Source organism: Aethalodelphis obliquidens, unplaced genomic scaffold (genome assembly GCF_003676395.1).
Source record: "Aethalodelphis obliquidens isolate GAN/ISIS:26980383/991018 unplaced genomic scaffold, ASM367639v1 scaffold89, whole genome shotgun sequence".
Taxonomy (NCBI): domain Eukaryota; kingdom Metazoa; phylum Chordata; class Mammalia; order Artiodactyla; family Delphinidae; genus Aethalodelphis; species Aethalodelphis obliquidens.
In genome coordinates this window covers 765,860-790,217 of record NW_020838033.1, presented here as the reverse complement: position 1 = coordinate 790,217, position 24,358 = coordinate 765,860, and the positions used below count along the sequence as shown (strand labels likewise).

The following is a 24,358-nucleotide window of genomic DNA, read 5'->3' as shown; positions in this document are numbered from 1 at the left end:
CAGTGGACCACCAGGGAATTCCCAAAAACCAATTCCTTTTAAAAAATAGTAAAATCTAAGTGGGTACTGATAGAGCGACAGGGAATAAGTTCTAAGTCAGGACTCCGCACCTCTACCTCGTACCATACACACAGAAAATTTCAGATGGATTACAGACTTAAATGTAAGATGTAAAATAAATATTGTAGGAGAAAATATATGAGACCATATACTTCATCAAGGATCAGGGAGATCTACCTAACCAGAAGAGAAAATGAGAAGACATAAAACAAGAGGAACATAATTGATTCCAAAAAAAGTTAAAAATTTTTAAAAGACCTTAAAAAGTCAAAATGCAGTGATAAATTGAAGAAAACTTTCAATTTCAAAAGGATGAAAAAAAGTCTTAAAATTGACAAGAAAAAGACAAATAATGCAATAGCAATAGATAAGCTTATGAAGAGGCAATTCTGGGAAAAGAAAACCCAGTCAGGAAACCAACTGAGACACTCCCCAGCAGAAAATCACAAATTAAAAACCAAGGCATTCACTTCTCACCTATCAGATCAGCAGAAATTCAACGGTGATAACAACTGCTGTTGGAAGGGATGCAGGAAAACCATACTCTCATACATTGCTGTCAGAAAATTTGAATTGTCTTTGAAAACACAATCTGGCAATAGCTATTACCATTTAAAATTCCCCTTTCACCAGTAATCCCATTCCTGGGAAACTCTACCACAGAAATGAACACATTAGTGCATAGGGCTAAGTGTGGAACCACGTTATGATAGCCTTGTGGTAGTCACAAAAACTGGAAACCAAGTGAATGCCCATTCAAGAAAGGAGTGGCACACTATGCAGCCATTAAAAAAGAATGGGTTAGACCTGTCCCATCCGTTCTGGGGGAATTTCTACTATGTTTATGGTCAAGAGAGAAAAGCAAGATACAAAGTGTATGTAAATAAAAAACCCGTGTGTGTGTGTGTGTGTGTGTGTGTGTGTGTGTGTGTGTGTGAATTGTTACAAAGGTGGAAGGAAGACAGGAAAGAAGGAAGGTAGGAACGAAGCCAGACTGTTAACATGGAAGGGAAGGGGAGAGAAATACTTAAAAGTAAGTTTCTATATTTAAAAACCATGTGTGTAATGTGATGCCGTCCATGCAAAATCTATACACATAAAGAGATGGGGAAAGGATCATCACCAAAATATTAATGATGATTATCTCAGGGAGTGGGATTGCAGGTGACTTTTACTTTTTTCCTTATTTTTTCCCTATGTTTTAAATGTTATATAATGAGTATATATTATTTATACAATCAGTGGAAAATCAAGTTATTTTCGTTGTTGGGTGCAGGGGAGTACGGGCAGGTAGACAGCCCCTGGGGGACCTGATTTAATGAGCACACAAGATCAATATTTAATTAACATATCAATCGCTGGCATGCCAACTGATGTTTCCCCAAATCTTGAAGTGTAGTTTCTCTTAAGTAGCCAAACTGTCATCTGAAACATTGTTTACAATTCTCCCACTTAACTAACGCTGAAGAATAGAATGATTACAAATACCAAAGGGGCAGGAGATGATTAAAGAAGGTTTTATTTAAATACCATCAAATAACTGCCTCTCCTGTACTCATCACAGCTTAGAATTTCCTCATCAAGCTTATCTCCAGGCACCTTCCAAACCCTTTTATCATCACTTTCAAGCTTTTTCTTTTCTTTTTTTTTTTTTTTAACCATTTTTTTCCAGACGTCTGTGTAGTGATTCTTAAAATCTTCATTATAAATTTTCAACCTTCGCTTTGCTCTTTTTATTGCTTCCTTCTCACGGAGCTCGGCTTCACTGCTGGGGATGCACCTGGCTATGCTGGGCACTGCTCTCCCTCTTCTCCCCTTCCCTCTCTCAGTAGACCTGCCAGGTTCAGGGGAGGGCTGCAGAGGTTCAGGCCTTGTCTATGGCAGTGCCTGAACACAGCAGCCTCTCCAAAAATGCTAGGATCAGCTCATGGAACAGGAAGTTGGGCTTCATTGGATCTTTCTTTCGCAACATTTACTGAGCATTGCTGGGTGTCCATTACCGGGCCAAGGATTCGAAGGTGAAGAAGGCATGATTCCAGAGAAATCACAATCAGATATGCAGACAGTGCTGGGTAAGCACTTAGGAGGATGCCACCGATGGGAAGGGGGAGAGGAGCAGGGGAGCAACTGCTAGGGCTGGGCACAGCCAACGGCACGCGCAAAAGTCTGGTGGTTCTCCAAGTGTGTTCCCAGACTAGTAGCATCAGCATTACCTGGGCACTTGCTGAAAACTCTAATTCTCGGGCCCCACTCTTGACCTACCAAGCAGAAACTCTGGGAGTAGGGACCAGCAATCTGTTTTATTAAGTCCTGCGGGTGATTCTGACATACCCTAGAGTTCGGTAACCACGGCTCTAGTTGAGGTCTGAGGATGCCTAGGATACGAGGGTGGAGAGAGAGGAACAAAGGCTTTGTGAAGGGCCTCAGATGCCAGTCAAAGGAGTTAGACTTTGCCCCGTAGGTGCGGCCTCCATGGTTTTTAAGCAGTGCTTGTGGCACTTAGACAATCTCTCCCAACTCGGCGTTTCTGGGAGCTCTAGCATTCTCTGCTTGCACGAGGGCGGAGAGCCAGCTGATTTCTGCGGGGCTGAGTCCCCCACCCCCGACCCCAGGCGGCGAGCCAGAGAGAGGTCGGCTGCAGACCTCTCTGCCCCCTGGTTCCATAGGCTTGCCATCCAGGAGGAGGTGAGCACACGCAGAAGCTGGGGCACTGACCAAGACGGGGAAGGGACAACCCGGGAAGCGGACCCGTCACGAAACGCCAGCAAACCGCCCGACGCGCTGCGCAGCGGGGACCAACAGCTCGGTAGGCCCAGGCTCCGCCCCTGGCCCACCGGGCGCGGCGTTTCGGGCCTGCGGGCCCCGCCCCCCGCCCCGCCCCGGCGCGCGCCAGGCGCTCCTCCCTAGAGGGAAGCCGTCTCTGCCCGCGCCCGTGCGCGCGCCCGCGGCCGGGTTGCAGGGCTGGGCGCGCGCCCCTCGTCCCGGGCAGGAAGATGGTGGCGAGCGTGCGGGTGCAGAAGCTTGTGCGGCGCTACAAGCTGGCGATTGCCACGGCGCTGGCCATTCTGCTGCTGCAGGGCCTGGTGGTGTGGAGCTTCAGCGTCCTGGAGGACGACGAGCCGGGCGAGGTGCTCCGACGGCCGGGCGGGCAGGCGGGCAGGCCGGGCGCGGGGGCGCGCGGGGTCCTGGCGGGGATGCGGGCGGCCCCGGCCGGGGAAGTGGGGCACTGGCCGTTTGCGTGTCGCGCGCGGGCGGCCGCCTGGCTCGGGGCCTCGGACCCCTGTGGCCCGGTTCACAGGCGGGCCCGGGGGCCTACTCGCGGGGGCTGTGCGTGACCCGGAGGACCGGGCCGCGGGCCGGCAGGGGCGCGGGGCGGGAGGAGGGGGTCGTGGTGGGGTGGTCTGCACCCCGGCGAGCAGTGAAGGTCAGGCGCGGGTGCGGGGGAAGCGGGGCCGGGAGGCGGGGCTGGGCCCGAGCCTGCTCGGAGGTGGGGAACCCCAGGCCAAACTTTCTGAAGTTGGGAGGGGGCGGGAGTGTGCGCGCCGTGGGCGGAGGACTGGGGCCGGGGGACCCCGAGCAACCGCGCCCAGCCGCCCCTCAGGGGCAGTAGCCAGTGAAGAAGTGGAGCCTGGGGGTGGAACTCAGTGTGGCAACTGAGGAGAGGGAGAGTGACCCCGAGGGAGAGAACTGGAGTGTCCCTGAGACGTGGCTTCCTCAGCCGAGGGTCTGAAGAACCTGCATGGGTCTTCAGGAGAGGATGGCGGGGGGATTGAGCTGCTGAGGGGGCCCCAGGACATTAGGGAATCGGGGACTCGCCCCCTCTGACTCTAAGGGAATGGGGACAGCAGCAGCTGGTTTAGCAGAACCCCAGGCCCTGGAGCAGGGGCAAACCCTGCTTAATCCCCAGGTCCTTGCTCTGAGGGTCTCACTCACTCATGGCTGATGTGGTTTCAGCTGGAGGCCCAGACATGCTTTCCCCAGTGTGGTCAGGAGGGTCCAGTGGTGTCTGAGACCATCGTGGAAGGTTGGCGAGGATAGGCCAAACCCTGGCCCTAAGCTGTGGGCCAGATGACAGGGCTTCCCTGCCCCCACCCCTTGCTTCTTGAGCCTCTAGGGCTCTGAGTCAGACACTCTGCTTGCCCCGTCCTCTTGGGCCTCTCCACCTGGCAGGGTGAAGGCCAAGGGAGGCCTGATGTCCTCTTCCCCTTCCTGCATGTGGGCATCTGGAAGGCCTGGTGTGGAGACTGGGAGAATTGCTGCTTTCGCTTGTTTTGGGGAGAACCAAGAGACTAGGATGGTGAAGGGAGCTGGGACAGAGTCACATAAAACCATGACTCCAAAAGGAGCTGAGGTTGGGGTTGGGGGAGGCTGGCTCTGTGACATCCGAAGGGCGTGGGCTTGTTCTTTGTGGTCCAGTAAGTAGCAGGAAGGGGAAGAGAGTGTATGAAGATTTTTTGGGCAGATGAGACATTCTAAGATGGAAAGGGCTGCCAAGGAGTTAGGGACCCTCTGACCCTGGAATATGTGAGCGGAGGCCAGTGAGCACTCTGGCGAGGGGCATGGCAGAGCATCAGAGGCTTCCCAGAGACAGATCTCTGGATGGGATGAGAGATTGTCCAGGCCTCAAGGCCCTTGCTGCCCTACCTCCAGCCTGGGGTGGAGAACTGGTGCAGGAGAGTGTTTGGGATCCTGCCTCCCCACCCCTCCTCCAGCTTCCTAGCAGAACCTGATAGGGGAATCCCTGCACTAGAATGGGGAAAAGATCCTTGATGACCTAAAGGCTGTGTAGTCCAAGCAGCCCTTGGGGCTTGGGCCCCTTCAGCAGCCACCTCAGTTGGACCATGCCACTTCACCATCCTGTGTCCTATTCCAGCACTGCTACTGGTACGTGGTGTGACCCCTGGCAGATCGCCTAACCTCTTTTGCATCCTCATCAGTATCCGCGCCCCAAGGATGGGGGCAATAATAGCATCTCTCTCGTTGGGTGATACCTGTGAAGTATTTGCAGGAGTTGCTGGCCCATGCTAAATCATCAGTAAATAACTCTTATTATTATTTCAGTACTGCACAGTGGTAACAGGGATTCATTCAGTCAGTCAGTCATTCAACAAATATTTATTAAGTCCTTCATACCAGGCACTGTGCTAATACTGGGGATACAGAAATAAATGTAACAGACGAGGTCTCAGCCCTCCGTGGGCAGACCGGGAGAGACTGACAGTGAAAAGGAAGCAATAACAAGAGGGCTGGTTTAGATAGGTGGTTGGGGAAGGCTTCTGCAGGAATTGGCCTGTGAGTTGAAAGACCCAGTCAGCCTGGGGAAGAGGTAGGCAGAGTTCAGGAAGAAGGCCCTGAGGAGAATGGGCTTAGCTGGATGGCTTCAAGGAATGGAAAGGAGGGTGTGGTGCGATCCCTGGAAGAAGGTTCAAGAGTTAGTCCAGGGCACATCCTAGAGACCGCAGTGAGGGGCTGGGGTTTTATTCTAAGTGGCTCTAAACTAAAGGGGTCTAAGCAGTGATGGGTGAGATGTGCATTTAAGAGGCACACTCTGCCCATCTGTGAGGGCTAGACTGGAGACCAGAGATGGCCATTAACATCCTAAGAGCCATTTTATGGTATTCAAAGCTTTTACAAACATTGTCTCACCGCTTACTTTATGTACACATTTAGTTTTATTGTAACAAAGCAACTTGTACACTTTTTTTTTTTTAATTTATTTTTGGCTGTGTTGGGTCTTCGTTTCTGTGCGAGGGCTTTCTCTAGTTGCGGCAAGCGGGGGCCACTCTTCACGGTGGTGCGCGGGCCTCTCACTATCGCGGCCTCTCTTGTTGCGGAGCACAGGCTCCAGACGCGCAGGCTCAGTAGTTGTGGCTCACGGGCCCGGTTGCTCCGTGGCATGTGGGATCTTCCCAGACCAGGGCTCAAACCCGTGTCCCCTGCATTGGCAGGTGGATTCTCAACCACTGCGCCACCAGGGAAGCCCGCAACCTGTACACTTTTAACGTTTAAAACCGAGCATCATCTTTCCTTTCCAGTGAAACAAAAAGAAAAATTTAAAAATAAACAGGAACAGGGCTTCCCTGGTGGCGCAGTGGTTGGGGGTCCGCCTGCCGATGCGGGGGACGCGGGTTCGTGCCCCGGTCCGGGAGGATCCTGCATGCCGCGGAGCGGCTGGCCCGTGAGCCATGGCCACTGAGCCTGCGCGTCCGGAGCCTGTGCTCTGCGACGGGAGAGGCCGCGGCGGTGGAGAGGCCCGCGTACCAAAAATAAATAAATAAATAAACAGGAACAAAATTACAATAGAGAATGTCAATTGCAAATAAGATCCTACAGGTTCTGCTGATTCTCCCATCCAGTGGCAGGGCTCAAGTCATCATTAGGAGAGAATTTTATTTTAAAAGTGTCATCTTAAACTGCAAGGATGTCCGTTAAACATCACAATTAAACATGCCAAAGGAGAAGCCATGTTGTCAAAATGCCCACTTAACCCACCCAAACATCTCAAACCCACCCTTTGCTGACCTTCTATAACCCCATTTTTTAAAGTTTTTTTTTTCCTTTTTTTAAACAAGAGAAAGTAGACAGATACATGTTGGTAAATGCTATCTGTCCATATTCACATAGAGACACAGTGTAATCTCTGAGCCCAATATACAGAGAAAGGAGGAAAAAAGCTAGAATTCTATGCACTACGACACAGGGGCCTAGCCCCCTCCAGCTTCCAGCAGAGCTAAGGGAGCAGAAGGTTTTTCTTTTTTCCCACAGAGCATGGTGGTGTTGATTCCATAAAGTGTTTGTTGAGACAGGAAGGGATAAAAATGAATTTGGAACAGAAAGGGGTAGAGATTCTTTTCCCACTGAATTCTGCTCAAGGTATTTCCCCCCCAAATAAGTTGTGAGCCATGGTATAAAGGAGAAAAGAGACCTCAAAAACAGGGCGACTGAACACAAGAGGAGGAGGAGGGAAGAAAAAAAAAAAAGACTGCAACTTGCTCCCAGGGACTGGAGAAAATTAAAAAAGGAAGGTTGGAATCCACCAGTGTTCCATTAGTCATCTTCTCCTTCATCTTCCTCTCCTTCCTCCCCCTCATCATCATCTGCATCTTCTTCACCTTCATCCTCATCCCCTTCTTCATCAATATCTTTCAATCCTTCTTCCTCTTCATCATCATCATCTTCTCCTTCCCCTTCCTCGTCATCCATGTCCGGAACCAAGTAGTACTGTAATGGATTTGGCCAAGTATCATCTTTGACGACCTCTCCTAACTCATCTGCACCTTTCCGGATTTCCATTTGATTTCAGTGGACTTTGAAGATGGATCACGACTCTCATTCAGATGAAATTCTTTGGAGAGAACTTTATTTTCAAAGTAAGGGTTTTCATCAAAATAAAAATCTATTCTGTAACCTGATTTAATATCTTCAAATTCTGTCACTTCGACTCTTGTCAAATAATGCAGCGCCTCTTCATCCTCCTCCCCGAGCAGTGCAGACACTTGTGGGTGGTTGACAAATGTTGTTACCCCCAAATTTGGGATTTTGGCGATGAATTCCGACCTCTTCTGAAAAAATGGTTGGCAGAGTTTGTTATATTTCTGTTCTACGTTCAAAATCTCCTCACTGGCTTGTTCGTTAAGTCTGTCTATTTCATTTTGTACTTCATCAATATGTTCAGTTGCTTCTTGCTGTTCTTTTTGGAGGGGAGGCGGCGGCGGGCGGGCAGGCCGCTCTGCTCCCTCACTCATGCTCCGCGCTCCAGCTCGCTGCTCCGTCCCTCACTGCTTACTTTAAACGCTCTGAGAAGTCCAAGGTGGTGGGGTGTGGGATAAGCATTGCTGTATTCTCTGTCCCCATGGCCCAGAGAAGGATTCCAAGGAGAAGCTGCAGAGTCAGGAAATGTCAGAGGACTTTGAATTCCTCCTCAGTGGGGAGAGGGGGCCTCGGAGGCCAGACTGCCTCCAGGCAGGTGTCTCAGGGCCAGTCCCCATCCTCAGTAATTAGAGGGGACTCTGACCTCAGGGGCGACCGGGGGCAGCTCCTTTAGGGGCACAAATATGGGCCCTGCTGCTGCACATATAGACATTCTTGGGGTGTTTATATGTGGTGGGGGCTGGCTGCCCACCAGGAGCCCCCCTCCCAGTTCTCACTGCGGCCTTCTGGTCTCCCAGCCCCCTCTGGGATTGTTCTTCTCAGGGTCAGCCAGCTCCCTGCTGCAGTGCAGGGCGTCAACATGCCCGTCTCCTCCCACATCCTATCCCCCACCACAGCGAGCCTGGCCCTGTGCCCTGCCGCCCTGACCAGCGTCCTCACTCGCTGATACTGACTTCCGTCTTGAGAGCCCACAGCTCCTCTGCCATCTCCACCCACCTAAGCTTGAGAATGGCTTCCTCTGACCACTGTGTGGCCAGGTCCGACATCACCAGGTTGATGTACGCTCAGTTCAGTGGGGCTGCAGCCACCTCTCCTGAGGGCTTTCCAGCCCAGGGTGCCCTCCCCAATGTGGGTAACAGATTGGGATCTGCTGCCTCCCCCCCACCTGCCCTCCCCTTTGCAGATATCTCTTCTCAGATGGAGATAGACACGCCTGGCTCTCACTGGGCACCTCCCAAGAGGGCTGGTTGCGGTGCCAGGGTAGGGGTGGGGCCCTAGCCCTAAGGCAGTTGCTGTGCTCTGACAGAGGAGGAGAGGGAGGTCCTAGGGAGGGGAGGGACAGGGAAAACTCAAACCGATGGTCCAAAGTATCTGAAGGCCTTTGCTTCTCTCCTAACTACACTTTTGTCTCTTTCCTATTCTCCTTCCATTAATAATAATAGTAAGGATGACAGCATTTACTGAATGCTGAGCCTGTGCCCAGAGCTTTTCATTCATTCACTCATTCGTAAATTCATTCATTCAACAAATATTTATTGAGGGAATTCCCTGGTGGTCCAGTGGTTAGGACTCTGCACTTCCACTGCTGAGGGCACGGGTTTGATCCCTGGTAGGGGAGCTAGGATCCCACAAGCTGCACGGCACGGCCAAAAACTTTTTAAAAAGAAAATATACATATATATATATATATATATATCGTGTCTCCCACTGCCAGACATTCTTCTGGGCTCTAGGAATACATCACTGAACAAAACAACAAACAGCTTTGTCCTCATGGACATTACATTCTTGTAAGGGGAGAGACACAGAATAACACGATATACATTTATACGTGTAAATACATTATAGGATGAGAGAAGGTAATAAGTGCTATGGGAGAAGCAAAGTGGAGGCTGAGGGAGAGCTGGAGTTTTAAATACAGTGGACAGGGTGGCCTTCCTGAGAAGATGCCACCTGAGCAAGGAATTGGAGGCAGGGGCTGTGGGGACATCTAGGGGAGAGCATTCCAGGCACAGGGGACAGTGAATCCAGGTGGGCTGGAGGGACGCTGAGAAGGCCATCAAGGCCGGAGAGTGAGCATGAGAGGGTGGTGGGTGAGGTCAGGAAGGGTGGAGCAGAGGTGAGGGAGCCAGACACAGCTCGCGTAGCCTTTGTAGGTTCATGGGCTTTGTCCTCAGAGGGGGAACCATGGGTGGTTTCAGGCAGAGGAGTGGGGACCTGGGACCTGTTTTAAAGGAAACACTGGCTGCTGTGATGAGAGTGGACTATAGGAGGCCAGAGTAAGAGCAGGGGGCTTCCGGGCAGGGGTGGTAACGATGGAGGCCGTGAGAAGCGGTCCAATTCTGGATGTACTTTGAAGGGAGCCCCAACAGGAGGTACTGATGATGGAGTGTGAGGGGAACAAGAGGCGAAGTGACGCCCCTGAGTTTTGGGCCTGAGAGACTTGAAGGATGGAGAGGTCATTAACTGATATGGGGAAGACTGAAGAAGGAGCCTACTGGGGGAAGATCAGAAGTTCGCTTTGGGGTTTGTGGGTTGACAGGTCTATCGAGCTCCCAAGGGAGGCATCAAGGAGGCCGACAGTTAGACATTTGAAGGTTCAAGGGAGCGCTCCGGACCAGAGAGAGAAATGTGGGAGTGGATGGAGTTAGGAGACTGAATGAGGTCACCTGGGGACCTAGGACAAGGCAAGGCCCCAGGGTAGCCTTGGGAGATAAGGAAGGGTCAGCCAAGAAGACTGATAAGGAGTGCCCACGGAGGCCACACCAGGGAAACACCAGGAGGGCATCCTGGAAGCGGAGGGAGGGGGGTGCTTCAGAGGCTGTGGTCCAGTGAGTCGTGCTGCTGGAAGGCCAGGCCAGAAGAGGACTTGCACAGAGAGTGTTGAGGGAGGAAGGGGACAGCTGGTGGCGCCACCTCTCTAGCTGCACTGTTTCATGCTCCGGCTCATTGGACACTCACACTTCCCTCCTGTATGTTAAAGCTGAGGGAACCTGCTCGGAGAAGGTAGGTAACGGTGGGGGAGTGGCAGAGCCGGCCAGGGAGCTCTGATGACTTCAGAGCAGTCACACAGTGCCCTTCACTCCTCCGTCCTTTCCGTGTTTCATCCACCTGACACCAACCAGACATCCTGTGTGCCAGCTACTCCGCCGGGCACTGGGGTAATGGGGCTGAAATGACAGCCTCTCCCCAAGGGGTTGGTTGGGTAGAAGAACGTCCCACCCTGGGGCAAACGGGATGGCTTCACACAAGGAGACTCAGGGCTGGATCTTGAAGGATGGGTGGGATTTGGTCAGGCAGGGAAGTGGGGGGGGGGCGTCACAAAAGGGGGACAGGGAGAGCTGGGAAGAGGGTGGGTATACACAATTTCGAGTGTGCCTGGGTTTGAGAAGAGGCTGTAGGAGCCAGGAAGCAGGGCTGGAGATATTGAGGTGCAGCATTCCGCTTTCCCTTCGAGAGCCCCTGCCACAAGGAGCAGTGAGTTGCCAGCCTGCAGCTGCAGGTGCCTCAGGCTCTGTCTCAGCCATCCAGCCGTGGCCAGGCACCTCCTGGGCCACCCCCAGCAGTGGTACCGCGGCTCCCATCTCTAGGCTGTCTTTGCCCTGGAGCTTCCCACTAGGTGGTCGAGGCCCTCTCCAAGCCGAGCTGTTGTCTGAAGCTCTTCCTTCCCCCTCTTTGCACAGGTGTCAGGCCGGCTTGGCTATCTGAAGGCTTTCCCTGCTGCCTCCTGCTCCTGCTTCCTCATCTTCCAGAGTGTGACCCCCCCACCCCCCAGTGAACCCCTTGCACTCTGACTCTCTCTTGGTCTCTGCTTTCCAGAGAACCTGACCAGTAACGGGGTCTCAGATTTCACCTCTGTCCTCCCCACCAGGCAAGACCCCTTTGCTCTGTTGTGGCCTCGGCACTCCCACGCGGAAATACTGTCGTCAGTAGAATGCTTTCCTTCTGAAGAGCACCGTCTCTTCCCAGCCTGGCCCGGGTGGGAGTGCTAGGTGGACACTCTTGTCTGCAGGGTCTTTGCATGTTTCTCTTATGATATATGTGGATATTCGTTTTCATAGTTGCTGAAAAAGAAAGTGGTATCTGAATCCAAAGCACAAAAGAGATTCAGTGCCCTGTGATCTGTGTGATCGTGGGGATGTGGGTGCGACGGTGCCTTCGGGGAGGACAACGTTTCCTCCGCTGGCTGGTCAGGGAGGCCTCCCAGCAGAAGTGCTCTTTGTGCAGAGCGCTCAGGCAAGCAGTACTTTCCTAGATCGAGGGTGGCGGGGGCTTCCAGGCCTGAGGCCCAGCAGGAAGCTGAAGGAGCTGGAGGAGAGTGACTGTCCCAGTGACTTGTGTCCGCCTATCTTTTACAGAAAGGAAGGCAGAAGAAGCCACGGCCGCTAGACCCCGGTGAGGGCTCCAAGGACACAGACAGTTCAGCTGGGCGGCGGGGCGGCGTGGGCAGAAAGCATGGGCGCTGGCGGGGCCGTGCTGAGAGCCCCGGCGTGCCCGTGGCCAAGGTGGTACGGGCAGTAACCAGCCGGCACAGAACCAGCCGGCGGATCCCCCCCACCCCGCCCCCAGAGGCCCCAGGCCGCCAGAACCTGAGTGGGGCAGCGGCCGGGGAGGCGCTGGCTGGGGCGGCTGGCTTCCCACACGGAGACACAGGGAGTGTGGAGGGCGCCCCCCAGCCCACAGACAACAGCTTCACGCCCAAGTGCGAGATCGTGGGCAAGGATGCTCTGTCTGCACTGGCCCGGGCCAGCTCCAAGCAGTGCCAGCAGGAGATCGCCAACGTGGTGTGCCTGCACCAGGCCGGGAGCCTCATGCCCAAGGCTGTGCCCCGGCACTGCCAGCGGGCTGGTAAGAGACAGGCATGGGCAGAGAGGTGGCAGCCCGGGAGGGGGCATGGCAGGGATCCTCACCTCCATTTCTCAGGGAGGAAAGCTCAGAGGGGCTCACCTTGCTGCCCAGGTTGGGTGACGAGTGTACTAAGTGGCAGAGGTGGAGCTGGGGCCTAGGAGCAGTGGGCTCTAAGTGCAGGGCTCCTCCTTTGGAAGGCAGGCAGCCCCCTCTTCCCGTCTTGTCTCCACCCTGTGACCTGGGGCCAGACCTCACTGATGCCCCTGTTCTCTACTCTCAGGGAAGATGAGCCCCGGCATCCAGTGGGACGACGTTCGGGCCCAGCAGCCTGTGGATGGCCCCCCAGTACGAATCGCCTACATGCTGGTGGTCCACGGCCGCGCCATCCGCCAGCTGAAGCGTCTCCTCAAGGCTGTCTACCACGAGCAGCACTTCTTCTACATCCACGTGGACAAGGTACGTACTGTGGCCGGGGAGACCAAGGGCATCTGCGTAAGTAGAGCAGAGACTCAGCAGGTCATAGACAGACAGTGTCTCTGACCTGCTCGGGTGGCCCAGAGATAGGGGAACAGGGAATGGGGGAGCAGCCAGCACCAGGTGACATGGCGGCTTCAGAGCTGGAGCCCTGGCCTGTGCTCTCTCCATTCTGTGACACTTGTACTCTGCTCTGGGGTGGGGCGGAGTGGGAAGGTTGTAATGCTGGGGATCCATCTTCCACTGCTGAGTTTCCACCGCCACCTCCCCACTTCCCACAGCGCTCCAACTACCTGCACCGAGAGGTGGTAGAGCTGGCCCGGCAGTACGATAACGTGCGGGTGACGCCCTGGCGCATGGTCACCATCTGGGGCGGAGCCAGCCTGCTGAGGATGTATCTGCGGAGCATGCAGGACCTGCTGGAGGTGCCCGACTGGGCCTGGGACTTCTTCATCAACCTCAGTGCCACTGACTACCCGACCAGGTGTGGGGTGGTGCTATGAGCCCTGCAGATGGGAGGGGGGCACGTTGAGGCATTCGGGGTTCAAGGGTCCTGATGGACTCCTTCCCTCCCCCAAGCCTCATTCTGGGATCTGCATAGCTCAGACGTGGCCCCTTGGCCCTAGCAATGTTTTAGAGGAGGAGCTGGTGAAAGATGATGTGAGGATTGAGAGTGACAAGAGGTGGGGAGGAGGAGGACCCAGAGGTCTGTACTGGGGGTCATGGGTCAGACAGCAAGGGGTGGAAGAAGAATGGGGTGGTCTTCCTCAGGGGCCTCAGATGCCCACCACCCCAGAGCATCAACCTGGAGTAGGTGACTTGGTCAGGACGACTCTCAGTGAGAAAGGAAGGGGCCAAGGAGTAAAGTCAGTCACTCTCACACACACTCCCCACATCCCATTTCCTCTCCAGAACCAACGAGGAGCTGGTAGCTTTCCTGTCCAAGAACCGGGACAAGAATTTCCTCAAGTCGCATGGCCGGGACAACTCCAGGTGAGGGGCCGGGGGAGGAGGCCCTGGTCCTGGGGTCTTGCCACAAGCCCTCCCACACAGGGGGGCTCTGTGGCCCCAGCCTTGGGTTGCAAAACCTCCAAACCAATCACAGATTAAGGAGCGCTAGTTCCTGGAAGGATGAGAGCCTGGATCCCACCCTGCAAAACCCTCAGCCACGGGCCCATCTGCCTCCCACAGGTTCATCAAGAAACAGGGCCTGGACCGGCTCTTCCATGAGTGCGATTCGCACATGTGGCGTCTGGGCGAGCGGCAGATCCCAGCGGGCATCGTGGTGGATGGCGGCTCTGACTGGTTCGTGCTAACGCGCAGCTTCGTGGAGTATGTGGTGTACACAGACGACCCGCTTGTGGCCCAGCTACGTCAGTTCTACACGTACACGCTGCTCCCAGCCGAGGTGGGTGACCGGGCCCGCACCCAGGCCAGGAGGGCGCACGGTGGGTGCCCCGGCTCACCCTCCACCCTGCCTTGTCACCCGCAGTCCTTCTTCCACACGGTGCTGGAGAACAGCCCAGCCTGCGAGAGCCTCGTGGACAACAACCTGCGGGTCACCAACTGGAACCGCAAGCTGGGCTGCAAGTGTCAGTACAAGCACATCGTGGACTGGTGCGGCTGCTCCCCCAACGACTTCCAGCCGCAGGACTTCCTACGGCTGCAGGTGCTGCCCTGTGACCCCCAAGCTCTGCCCCTTGATAGGGCCTCACCCCAGCTTTCGCCAGGTGCTTTCCCGTCAGAAATGATCCACGGTGGTCCAACCAGAGAATCTGGGGGCCCCTCGCTGGGAGCAGCCCTCAGGGGTCGGGGGCTACACTGGCAGCAGGAAAGGCCCTGGGAGGCTGATCTCCAGGCAGTGCCGGGAAGGGCGGCTCCCCTGCTGTGCTCTCTGGGACCTCCAGACCCCTTCACCCTCCTTGCCTCTCTCGCTCCAGCAAGTCTCCAGACCCACCTTCTTCGCCCGGAAGTTTGAGTCGACTGTGAACCAGGAGGTATTGGAAATCCTGGACTTCCACCTATATGGCAGCTACCCCCCCGGCACTCCAGCCCTCAAGGCCTACTGGGAGAGCACCTATGACGTGGCCGATGGCCCCAGTGGGCTCAGTGATGTCATGCTCACTGCTTACACCGCTTTCGCCCGCCTCAGCCTGCGCCACGCCGCCACCGCTGCGTCCCCACTGGCCAACCCACTCTGCAGGTGAGACCTCCTTCTGACATTTTGCAGACCCCCGGTGTGTAGTGCCCTACGAGGAGGCCAATCAGAAAGAGACAGCCCCTGCCGCCAGGGAGCCCCCAGTCTGAAGCAGGGAAAAACACAAACAAAACAAAGGGGGCAAAAGCCAGGCACATAGGATCTGTGGGTATGAGATCTGGGGCAAAGAAAGCACCTGGGGATGGGACACCCCAGAGCCCCCTCCCTGGGACTCCAGGCCAAGCCAGGTGTGCTGATGGCATCTCCCTTTCTCCCTGCTGGAACCTTCTTAGGTTTGAGCCCAGGGGCTTGCCGTCCAGCGTGCACCTGTATTTCTATGACGACCATTTCCAGGGCTACTTGGTGACGCAGGCGGTGCAGCCCTCAGCCCAGGGGCCGGCAGAGACGCTTGAGATGTGGCTGATGCCCCAGGGGTCGCTGAAGCTGTTGGGGCGCAGTGACCAGGCCAGCCGGCTCCAGAGTTTGGAGGTGGGACAGGTCCTCCCCTTGCCTTCTCCTGTCCCCCAGCAAGACTCGGGGTAGTGGGGAGAAAGGGACAGACACTAAGGGAGGGCTAAGGACTGGGTTAGGCCTTTCAGAAATGGATTCACGGGTCTTCTTTCCCAGTGATGGCAGCCTTGGGATGCACAGAGGACATGCAGTCAGCAGGGAGGGGCTTTGGTTCCACTACAATGCAAGCCCAGTCTTCTAAACTCCAGGGATTTTCTGCTAAAGGGACTTGGACATTCCAGTCGGGCCAGAAGATTAGGCTTTTGAGGGTCTCCTTAGCGTGGGGGTGGTCTCTGGGCAGGGCTTCGAACCTCATCTCTGTCTTACTGCCCCCAAAACTTCAGAGCAGGTCAGAACAGGAGCCTAGAATGAATCTCAGAGCTTAGTAAAGAAATCCTAGTCTGAGCCCATCGTTTTGCAGATAGGGAAACAGGACCAGAAAGAGACAGTGACTGGCCTGAGGTCACACAGGAGTTAGAGGTAGCAGCAGGTAGAGAGGACTTTACCCCGGCTCCTGCCCAGCTGCCTCCTTTCCTACAGGTTGGCACCGAGTGGGACCCCAAAGAGCGTCTTTTCCGGAATTTTGGGGGGTTGCTGGGGCCGCTGGACGAGCCTGTGGCCATGCAGCGCTGGGCCCGAGGCCCCAACCTCACAGCCACTGTGGTGTGGATCGATCCCACCTACGTGGTGGCTACATCTTACGACATCGTGGTAGACGCGGAAACCGAGGTCACGCAGTACAAGCCCCCACTGAGCCGGCCCCTGCGGCCAGGGGCCTGGACTGTTCGACTGCTTCAGTTCTGGGAACCCCTGGGTGAGACCCGCTTCCTCGTGCTGCCCTTGACCTTCAACCGCAAACTACCTCTCAGGAAAGGTAAGGATCTAGTTCCCAAATGATGCCCAGGAGCCAGGCCGAATAGGATTTGCCAGAAGGTGACCCCAAGAAGCTGACCATCGGAGTAGGGGAAGGGGACATGTGTGGCCTTGATCATTCATCCGCCAGCATCCCAGGGCCTTGCACTATGGTATGGTGCTTCAGAGGCCGACTCGGCTCTAGAACACGGCTCTGACACTTTAACTGGGCTTTTATCCTTGGCAAATTACTTGGCCTTCCTGAGCCTCAGTCTTACTACATGTAAGAGTAATACAACTGTTAGAGACCTCCTGGGTGCATGGAACACAGATCCACTCAAACTAGCTCCAGTGAAAAAGGGGAAATTATTGGAAAAATGCAGAGCTCTCCCCCACGGAACCCAGGAAATGACTCAGGTCCCACTGGGACCTAGGGGTGCTTTCTGTCTCTCTGGGGCCACCTTGTCCCTCATCCTGTGCTCTGTGTATCAGCCTCAGGCTCTGGTTTCTCAGTATATTGATACATGGCCTCTCAGTGCAACAGAGACTGACCAGGGCCTCTTGGTCTACAAGTTCCACATTCTTAGGACAGCAAATCTGATTGGCCATCCTCCCAGTCCATTGGTAGCCAGGTGGGCAGGGTCACATGGCCCTCCACCCACTTGGCTAAGGATAAGAGAGCAGACTCTGAACACAGGCATAGGCTACAGCTTCCTGCAAGGGGGCCCTAATACAAGTAACTACCCCCTGGGAGATATTAGGAATGAGTATGTGGGTAAAAGTGGCTGGTATATAGTAGGCGCTCAATAAGTAGGTAGATGTTTCCTTCTTCCAGCCACATCCTATCACAGAGAAGGTGGGTCAGAGCAGAGGTAACCCAGAGGAGGACGGGGTGCTGGGGTGGGGCAGCGGCTGAGGCGGGTCAGAACAGGCAAGCTGCGGCCTGCTCTCCTAGGACTCATAGCCTGATGGAGGAGACGGGGCGGGGGAGGCAAGCTGGACAGCAGGAGGGCACTGGAGCTGAGCCTTGAAGGAGCTGGATTTTTATAGACAGAGAAGGGTATTCTAAACTGAGGGGACAGAGTTAGCAGGTGTCTGGTGCGTGAGGGGAACAGAGGGTGGAGGGGAGTAGGATGCCAGGGGGTGGTGGGAAGGAAGGCTGGCAAAGTAAGCAGGGCGCCACAGCTGGAGGGCCTGAGTACTAGGCTTCTGAGGGCTCTGGGAACCACTAGAGGTGGTTGAGAAGGGGCATGGGTGACACAAACCAGACCATTACCAGAAAGTAACCCTACTTTCTAAGGTGCCTTGAACCCACCGTTTTATTTAACCCTCAAGTCAGGAATTCAGGGATTACTGTCTTGATTTTATAAAACTAAGTTTTACAGGCACACAAAATTCTGTGGATTAGCCCAAAGTCACTCAGCAAGATGCAACTCTACCACTGAGTTGCAGCAGGAACTGGGGTGCCCAGACCTGACTCCCAGGGTCTGGCCTTCATGGAATCATTTGGGCGGGGCATGCTTACTCCTGCTCTGTACCCCCAGATGATGCCAGCTGGCTGCACGCTGGGCCACCCCACAACGAGTATATGGAGCAGAGTTTCCAGGGACTCAGCGGCATCCTGAACCTGCCTCAGCCAGAGCCCGCAGAGGAGGCTGCCCGGCTGCATGCGGAGCTCACGGGCCCTGCACTGGAGGCCTGGACAGATGGGGAACTAGGTGGCTTCTGGTCTGTGGCCGGACTGTGTGCCATGGGCCCCTCTACCTGTTCCTCCCTGGAGCTCTGCAGACTGACCAGCTGGAGCTCTCTGTTCCCCGACCCCAAATCAGAGTTGGGGCCTGTCAAACCAGATGGACGACTCAGGTAGCAGGGTCCCAGCCAGCGCCTCCGGAGGACCCGGGGAATCGCACCTTACAGACGATGGAGGGATGTCCCCTTCATATGCAAGAACCAGAGGCCCAGGCAGTAGACCCGTGTCAGCCATCAAGAACTGTAGACGGCAGGGAAGGTGGGCTTAGTATTTACCACCGCAAATGGCTCTGCTGGGGACCAGGATGTTGGCAGGAACATGGGGTGAAGGGCTTCAGCTTCCACAGCCCACTCTTCCTCACTTTCCCCTCTAATTTTTTTTTTTTTTAAGAAAAATGGGTAGTGGGGGGATGAACTGGAAACAAAAGATGTGCAATAGGGCTCAGAGCAGCCCCAGGAAGTGGGCCGTGGCTCTGGGGAGCAGGGGCCTGACGAGCCCATCTGCTGCTGCTCTGGAGGGGGCTGGGCCTGCCTCGCTCTCCAGGGCTTCATCCCCCAGCCTTGGCCTGTGCTGCTAACTGCTGAGGCTCTGCAGGGGTCCAAGTGCTATGCCAGGCTCTGAGGCCTGGAGAACAGGTGATTTAGGGGAGCACTGCAGAGCTGGAATCTAATGGGTCAGCCTCTCCTCTTATAGCCAGGGGACCATAGAAGAGGGGGTGGGGTTGGCTCTAGGGCTTTCCAGCATCCCCTGCCCCTTGATGGGAAAGCAGGGCACCAGGGCCTACTGAGACCATTGCGGAGTCTCCCAGGTACCCAGAACTGCAAGCAGGGCCTGGGGCGAGCCCTCATGAGCAGCATGGGAAGAAGACTCTGCCAGGGCTCTCAGAAGAACCTGGAGTAGCATTGTGCCTGAAGCTCAGTGTGAAGTCTGAAATATGCAACAGAAGAAATATATCTCTATCTCTCTCAACTGAGCCTCTGTGTTTTTCCTGCTGGGTGTCAGACAGCCATCACTGTTGGGCCCTCTTCTCCTAAAAGTCTTGGCTGGTACTTTGGCAGAAGGTGGAGGTCTCATTCCCCCAGAGTGGGAACAGTTTAGAATCCATCAAAGAGCTAGAAGGGACACAAGAACCCATCTAATCCAGATCCCTCTTTTTCTGAGGGGTAAACAGGCCCAGAGAGGCTCAGAGGCTTCCTCATTGTCACCCAGTGGGCCAGCAGGAGACAGTTCTTCAGAGTCCTGACACGGCACTTCCTCCCTTGCTGCCAGGCCAAGGCAGAGGCTTGCGTTTCCGTCTTTGGAGTCACCAGGGCCCATCCCAGAAGCCCTCGCTGTTTCCTGCCCAGTTCTGAGTTACGGGGCAGCCCCAAGAATGGAAGCAGTCCCAGCCAGGGCCTGGTAGTTACCATTGCCCCATTTACGAACAGGAGCAGTGGCGGCATGGGTTCCTAGCCGCTGCCTTAGGACCTGGGAGGGCCATGTTGGAAAGGTTTGTCCAGCCTCCCTCCATTTCTCAAGCCCTTTCTCCCCTCCCACTTTTCCGCCATTGTCAGCCATGGCTCAGTATCAGTCCTTCACACCTTACTTAGTGTGGGAGCAAAGGTGAAGGCTTCTTAGACCTTTAAAATCACCCTATCAGCCAGTCACGCTGACCCGGTCAGCTCAGCTTGGGAAACAAAGGGCTCAGATCCAGCCCAGGCTGCCACGTGTCAAGTTTTTCAAGTTGCCAGGAGAGGGCACCCCTGACCACCAGTGGCAGCGTTGGCGTTTCGGTTTGTCCAGCCACTGTGCTGACCTTGCGTGGAGTATCTCATTTCATCCTCACAGCCCTCTGAGGCAGGCAATTTTATTATTTTCCTTTAGCACACCAGGAAACTGAAATGATGAACCCAAAGTCAAAGCTGTTGGTTGGTGGCTGCCGGCTTCAGGTGGAGGCAGGAGGACCCCACGCCACTCTGTCACTGCATTCTCCTGCTGTCCTAAGGCAGGTAACGAGGAAGGTGCTAACGGCAAGCACTCCAAGGAAATACTGTTTGGGTTCAAGGGCTGAGATGATTGCTTTTTTCTGGCTCCTATTTTATAGAACACCTGAAGTTCTAATCTGGTTCTCTAAAAGTTTCTTTTTTTGTTTTACATCAGCCTTTAGATCGATTAAAAAAAATTAATAACTGTGTTTAGCGTCTCAGGCACAGGCAGTAAATATCAGAGCATTTAGACTCTGCTGACTAAGGATTCACAGACCAGCCAGCAGGTTTAACCCAGGCTGTGGCTATGCAGTTGCTGGGCTAGCACAACTGTTTCCAAAGTCTTATTTTTGGAACTTAGGTGGGACATGCCCTCTGTTTCAGCCCCTGCCACTCCCATCCTACTACACCAGGTCCCAGTCACCTGCTGTGACCATTTTGAGGCTAGCCCAGTGGATGGGGATCCAGACTGAGGGCTATGAGTTAATTGCTCTGAGGTGGCAACCCAACACTGGTGTGGGTTCAGAGGTCCCTCAGGCAATTCTAATTTGCAGGCTGGCAGGAAAACCAAAGTCCAGCCCCAGCCCCACTGCTCTGGCCGGTTTGTCTTGGCCCCGTGAGTCAGAAGCAATGTGGGACAAGGAGTAGGCTTCATGACGCCATCCTCTCCCCCGTCCAGGTCACTGAGGCAAGTGTGAGTGCAGCTCCTTGGACTGAATTCCTGGCCGGCAGTGTCCCCCACCCTCATCTTTCTGTAGGGTTAGCTCAACCCAGAGGCTTGAGCGTTTTCAGGCTTTGAAATCCTCCCCTGGCTGGGCCCCTGGGGTCAAAATCAGAATAACAGCCAGGTGGAAGTGGGGTGGGGGCGTGCGGCCTGGGCCCCCAGAGCTGCCCAAGAATTCCTTTGAAGGGAGGGGAAGAGCCTGGGGAGAGAGGCTTTTGTATTTTGTGCCTGGTTTCCAGGACAACCAGGGACCCCTCAGTTCCCTTAGAGATGGGAGCAAAGACCAGAGGACAGCTGGCATTTGGAGCTCTGTCACCTGAGCTGATGGGAAGTGGCGGGGGAGGTGGGGTGCAGAGCAGGGCTGGGAGGGGATCGGGACTGAGAGGTGCAGAGATCTGGGCGAGGCGGAGCTCTCCTGGCTGTCTTCTGGGTTTAGCAGAAGCCTAGCCTGTTCCGCCAACCCCTTCTCCTGCAGGTTGTTGAGGGACCCTCGTGGCTGCCAGGCCTGCAGAGTGGAGCGCCATCTGTGGGACACTAGGTCCTGGCATGGTACTGACCAGGACAAGCAGGGGCAGAAGCTGAGAATCTGGAGAGCTGCTCACAGATACCATGGCTCTGAATGAAACTGCTCCTCTGGGCCAGGGATCCTGGGTTGAGGGTTGGCCCTGTGGGGATGGTGGGTGGGGCCGGCAGGGGGGGGAGCCTATCCTGTGGCTGTCTTCAAGGTCATTTAAGGCCAGTGCCCTTTCTTGGCACCGCTCTGCCACTGCTGTTCCCTGTGCAGAGCTCACCGCGGAGAACAGCTTCCTAGGCATAGTTGTGGCCACTGGTGCGTACCCATTGCTGTCCCAAGTTCAGAGTTGGGGCAGATGCACACTTGGCCTCTCACCAGAGGCCAGAAGTCCAGCTTCTTCATCTATAGGGTCACTTAAAGCAAGCCCCTTGGGGAGAATGCTGTGTTTGGCTAGTATATGAACCCTGAGGTCCCTTCCCTGCTGTGTTCTATGATGCTACAGTCTACGACAGCGGAAGAGTCGGCACCAGGAGTTTGACTTCCGACTCGAGCCCTCCCTCTCCTGCCTCCTCAGATCCAGTTTCGAAGGGTGTCTGCCCCCCCACAAGCTCCTTCTCCTCCCCGAGTGTGTCCCTCTGTAAACTCCCTTACACACATCACTCATTCCCTGGGCTGAAGGAAGATAGGATATAGCTGCTCTGTCCTCCCTCACAAATCTCTGCCACAGGGAATTGATGCAGCAGCAAAAAGGGAGCTGCCTGCCCCTGTTCCCCCTGCATGTCAGGCTGATACTAGTCCCAGCCAGGTCACTCCTGCTCAACTTCCGGAGTGGAATTTCAATCTGGGGAGGTGAGACGGGTCCGTGCCTGCCAGGCCCAGGCTGAACCTCTGATGCCTGGTGCCTCTGGTGGGGAGGAGAGTTTCATGCCGGTTTTTATCACGGCCATCCTGTTGTGCTGCTGTACCAGCGAAGCCCCAGGGCTGCCATGTCCTCTGCTCTCTGCTCAGTATGGAAGGGGCCTTTGGATCTACTCTATGGACCCGCATCTTCCAGTGTGGGTTCCCTCTGGACCAAGGAAGTAGTGTGGAAAGGGTTAGCAACATCCTGGCCAGCCTCCTCTCTGGCCATTGTGAAACAGGACCCAGTACTGGGAGCTGCTGGTGATGACAGTGGTCTTTCCAGCTCTCCAAGCAAGGCCCACAGGCTCCTAGCTCCCAGGGGAAAAGCCCATAGCCAACTTCTGTGGGTGGTGACTACCGTACTGTCAGTCCTCTTCCCAGGGACGGGGCACCACATGGGATGCTGGGTACAAAAATCAAAAGAAATCTTCAGACCTGCAGCCTCCCTAGGCTCCAACCCCAACTCTGAGCACTAGACAGAGGATGGAGAGGTGGGGACAGAAGGTGTTCTTTGACTCTCCCACAAGGGTCATCAGAGCTGGCTGCCAGATTGTGAAAGAATGAGCTAGTGGCCAGAAAGGGGTGGAATTTCTTTATACCCGAGTGCATTTCAGAACTGCTAAGGGTCTGGGCTTTGTGCCTTGGACTGGCGGCGGGAGAGAACAAGATGGGGAGAGGACATGGGGACAAGAAAGGGTTTGGGCTCTGCTCTCTTGCTCGCTGACCCTAAACCCTGAGCTTCACTCTGAGTCATCCTTCATGATCCCCAGGACTGCCCCTCTCCCTGCTTCAGCACCATGGGATGCCCCACCGAGGTCCAGGCAGTGGAAAGGTGCTGAGAGTCGCAGGGGATGCAGGTGAGGGAGGACAGTGGGGGGAGAGGTGTGTGCCAGGGCCTAGTGTGGCTAGGGGAAGAAGGCGAGGAAGCCTAGAGAGACTCCTTGGAGAGAAGCGTGTGTTACCCTGATCTTAGGCTCATCCTGGTGGAAAGGGTCCAGATGGCAGCTGGAGAACGGCTGCGCAAGCCTGCCAGGCTCCCTTAGTCACAGGGCCATCCCCAGGGGGGTGAGGTATTGTGTGGGGCTATGCAGCAGCTACCAGCTATCCCTATGGGAGCCAGCTTGCCTGCCCAGCTATGAAAGTGTTCAAAAGGACGGGCGGCCGCAGATGCACCAGCTGATTGCAAAGTGCTTCTGGCTCTGGGCCTGCAGAGAGGTAGGTGAATGTTCAGCCCTCCGAGCCTTGAGTGGGAGAACTGAGTTTTTTTCCTTATTACTTTTTTTACTGTATGTAAATGCCTAATCAGAGCCTCTGGGACAAGGAAAGGACCACAGATGGCGAGCCCCAGGATTCAGCTAGAGGCCTCACTTGACCTCTTTGGGTAGAAGAAAGGATGGCAGACCCCAGTCCAGGGAAGCGATTTAGGCTGGGCAGAAGAGCTTCCACGGGGGTGAATGGGTAATGTCTTTGCTCTACCTCCCCCAGCTGCCATCCAGCTATGAGGAGGCCCTAAGGTCACTGCCTGCACTACCACCCAACCATGGCTCTGCTCACCCACCCCAGGAAGCAGCCACCTGCCTTCAGGGAAACACTATAGGAGGGAACACGCGATTCCATCTTGCCCCTTCCCACTTCTCCAGGGGACTGGCGGGGACTGGCAGGGACAGCGCTGAGCCTATGGAGACGCTTCCAACAATCTCCCCGAGCTGGGCCTTGGTACAAGACCCTACGGGAAGGAAGCTAAAGTGAACCTCAACAAACCCTGGGCCACCTTTGCAGGAGGTGGGAAATCTGGGGTCACGCCCTGAGAATCAAGGTGACAAATTCAAGGCAGACCTCCAGAATTAGACTTCTCTGCCCTCAACCCCTGGAGCTCCTGCCTTCAGGACAAAGAAGAGTGCTTGGGAGGAAGGCACTAACTCTGCAAGCCCTCTCTGGGGCTGCAGCCAGCATCGCCTGCCTCCAACAGCCAGGACGTCTGTCCACCCCTGCTGAGACTTCCTTCCTCGCCCTTGCACTCGAAGCCAAGCTTCTAAAGGTCTTGGGTTGACAATGAAGGCCTGCCCCCAGCCCACTCTAGGCCCAGACTGAGTACTCCTAAAGCCAGATTCTTTGCTGCAGTTTACAGTTTGAGATAAACTAAGAATCAGGAAAGAATGAGAGCTAGGTGTCTCTCTGGGTAACAGGAAGAAGC

At 55.1% G+C, this 24,358-nt stretch overlaps 1 protein-coding gene and 1 pseudogene across 1 annotated transcript; one reads left to right on the top strand and one right to left on the bottom strand.

Annotated features, from left to right (window-relative positions):
* The first annotated feature begins 2,963 nt into the window (after positions 1–2,963).
* On the top strand, positions 2,964–19,031 carry XYLT2 (xylosyltransferase 2). Its single transcript, XM_027094468.1, has 11 exons — positions 2,964–3,188; positions 11,790–12,279; positions 12,560–12,735; positions 13,035–13,237; positions 13,666–13,746; positions 13,945–14,161; positions 14,246–14,422; positions 14,694–14,956; positions 15,244–15,439; positions 16,001–16,334; positions 17,857–19,031. The coding sequence occupies exons 1-11, from the start codon at positions 3,054–3,056 to the stop codon at positions 18,177–18,179; spliced, it is 2,595 nt and encodes an 864-aa protein (XP_026950269.1). The 5' UTR covers positions 2,964–3,053; the 3' UTR covers positions 18,180–19,031.
* Positions 6,649–7,827, bottom strand: LOC113613644 (protein SET-like; annotated as a pseudogene).
* Positions 19,032–24,358: the final 5,327 nt, after the last annotated feature.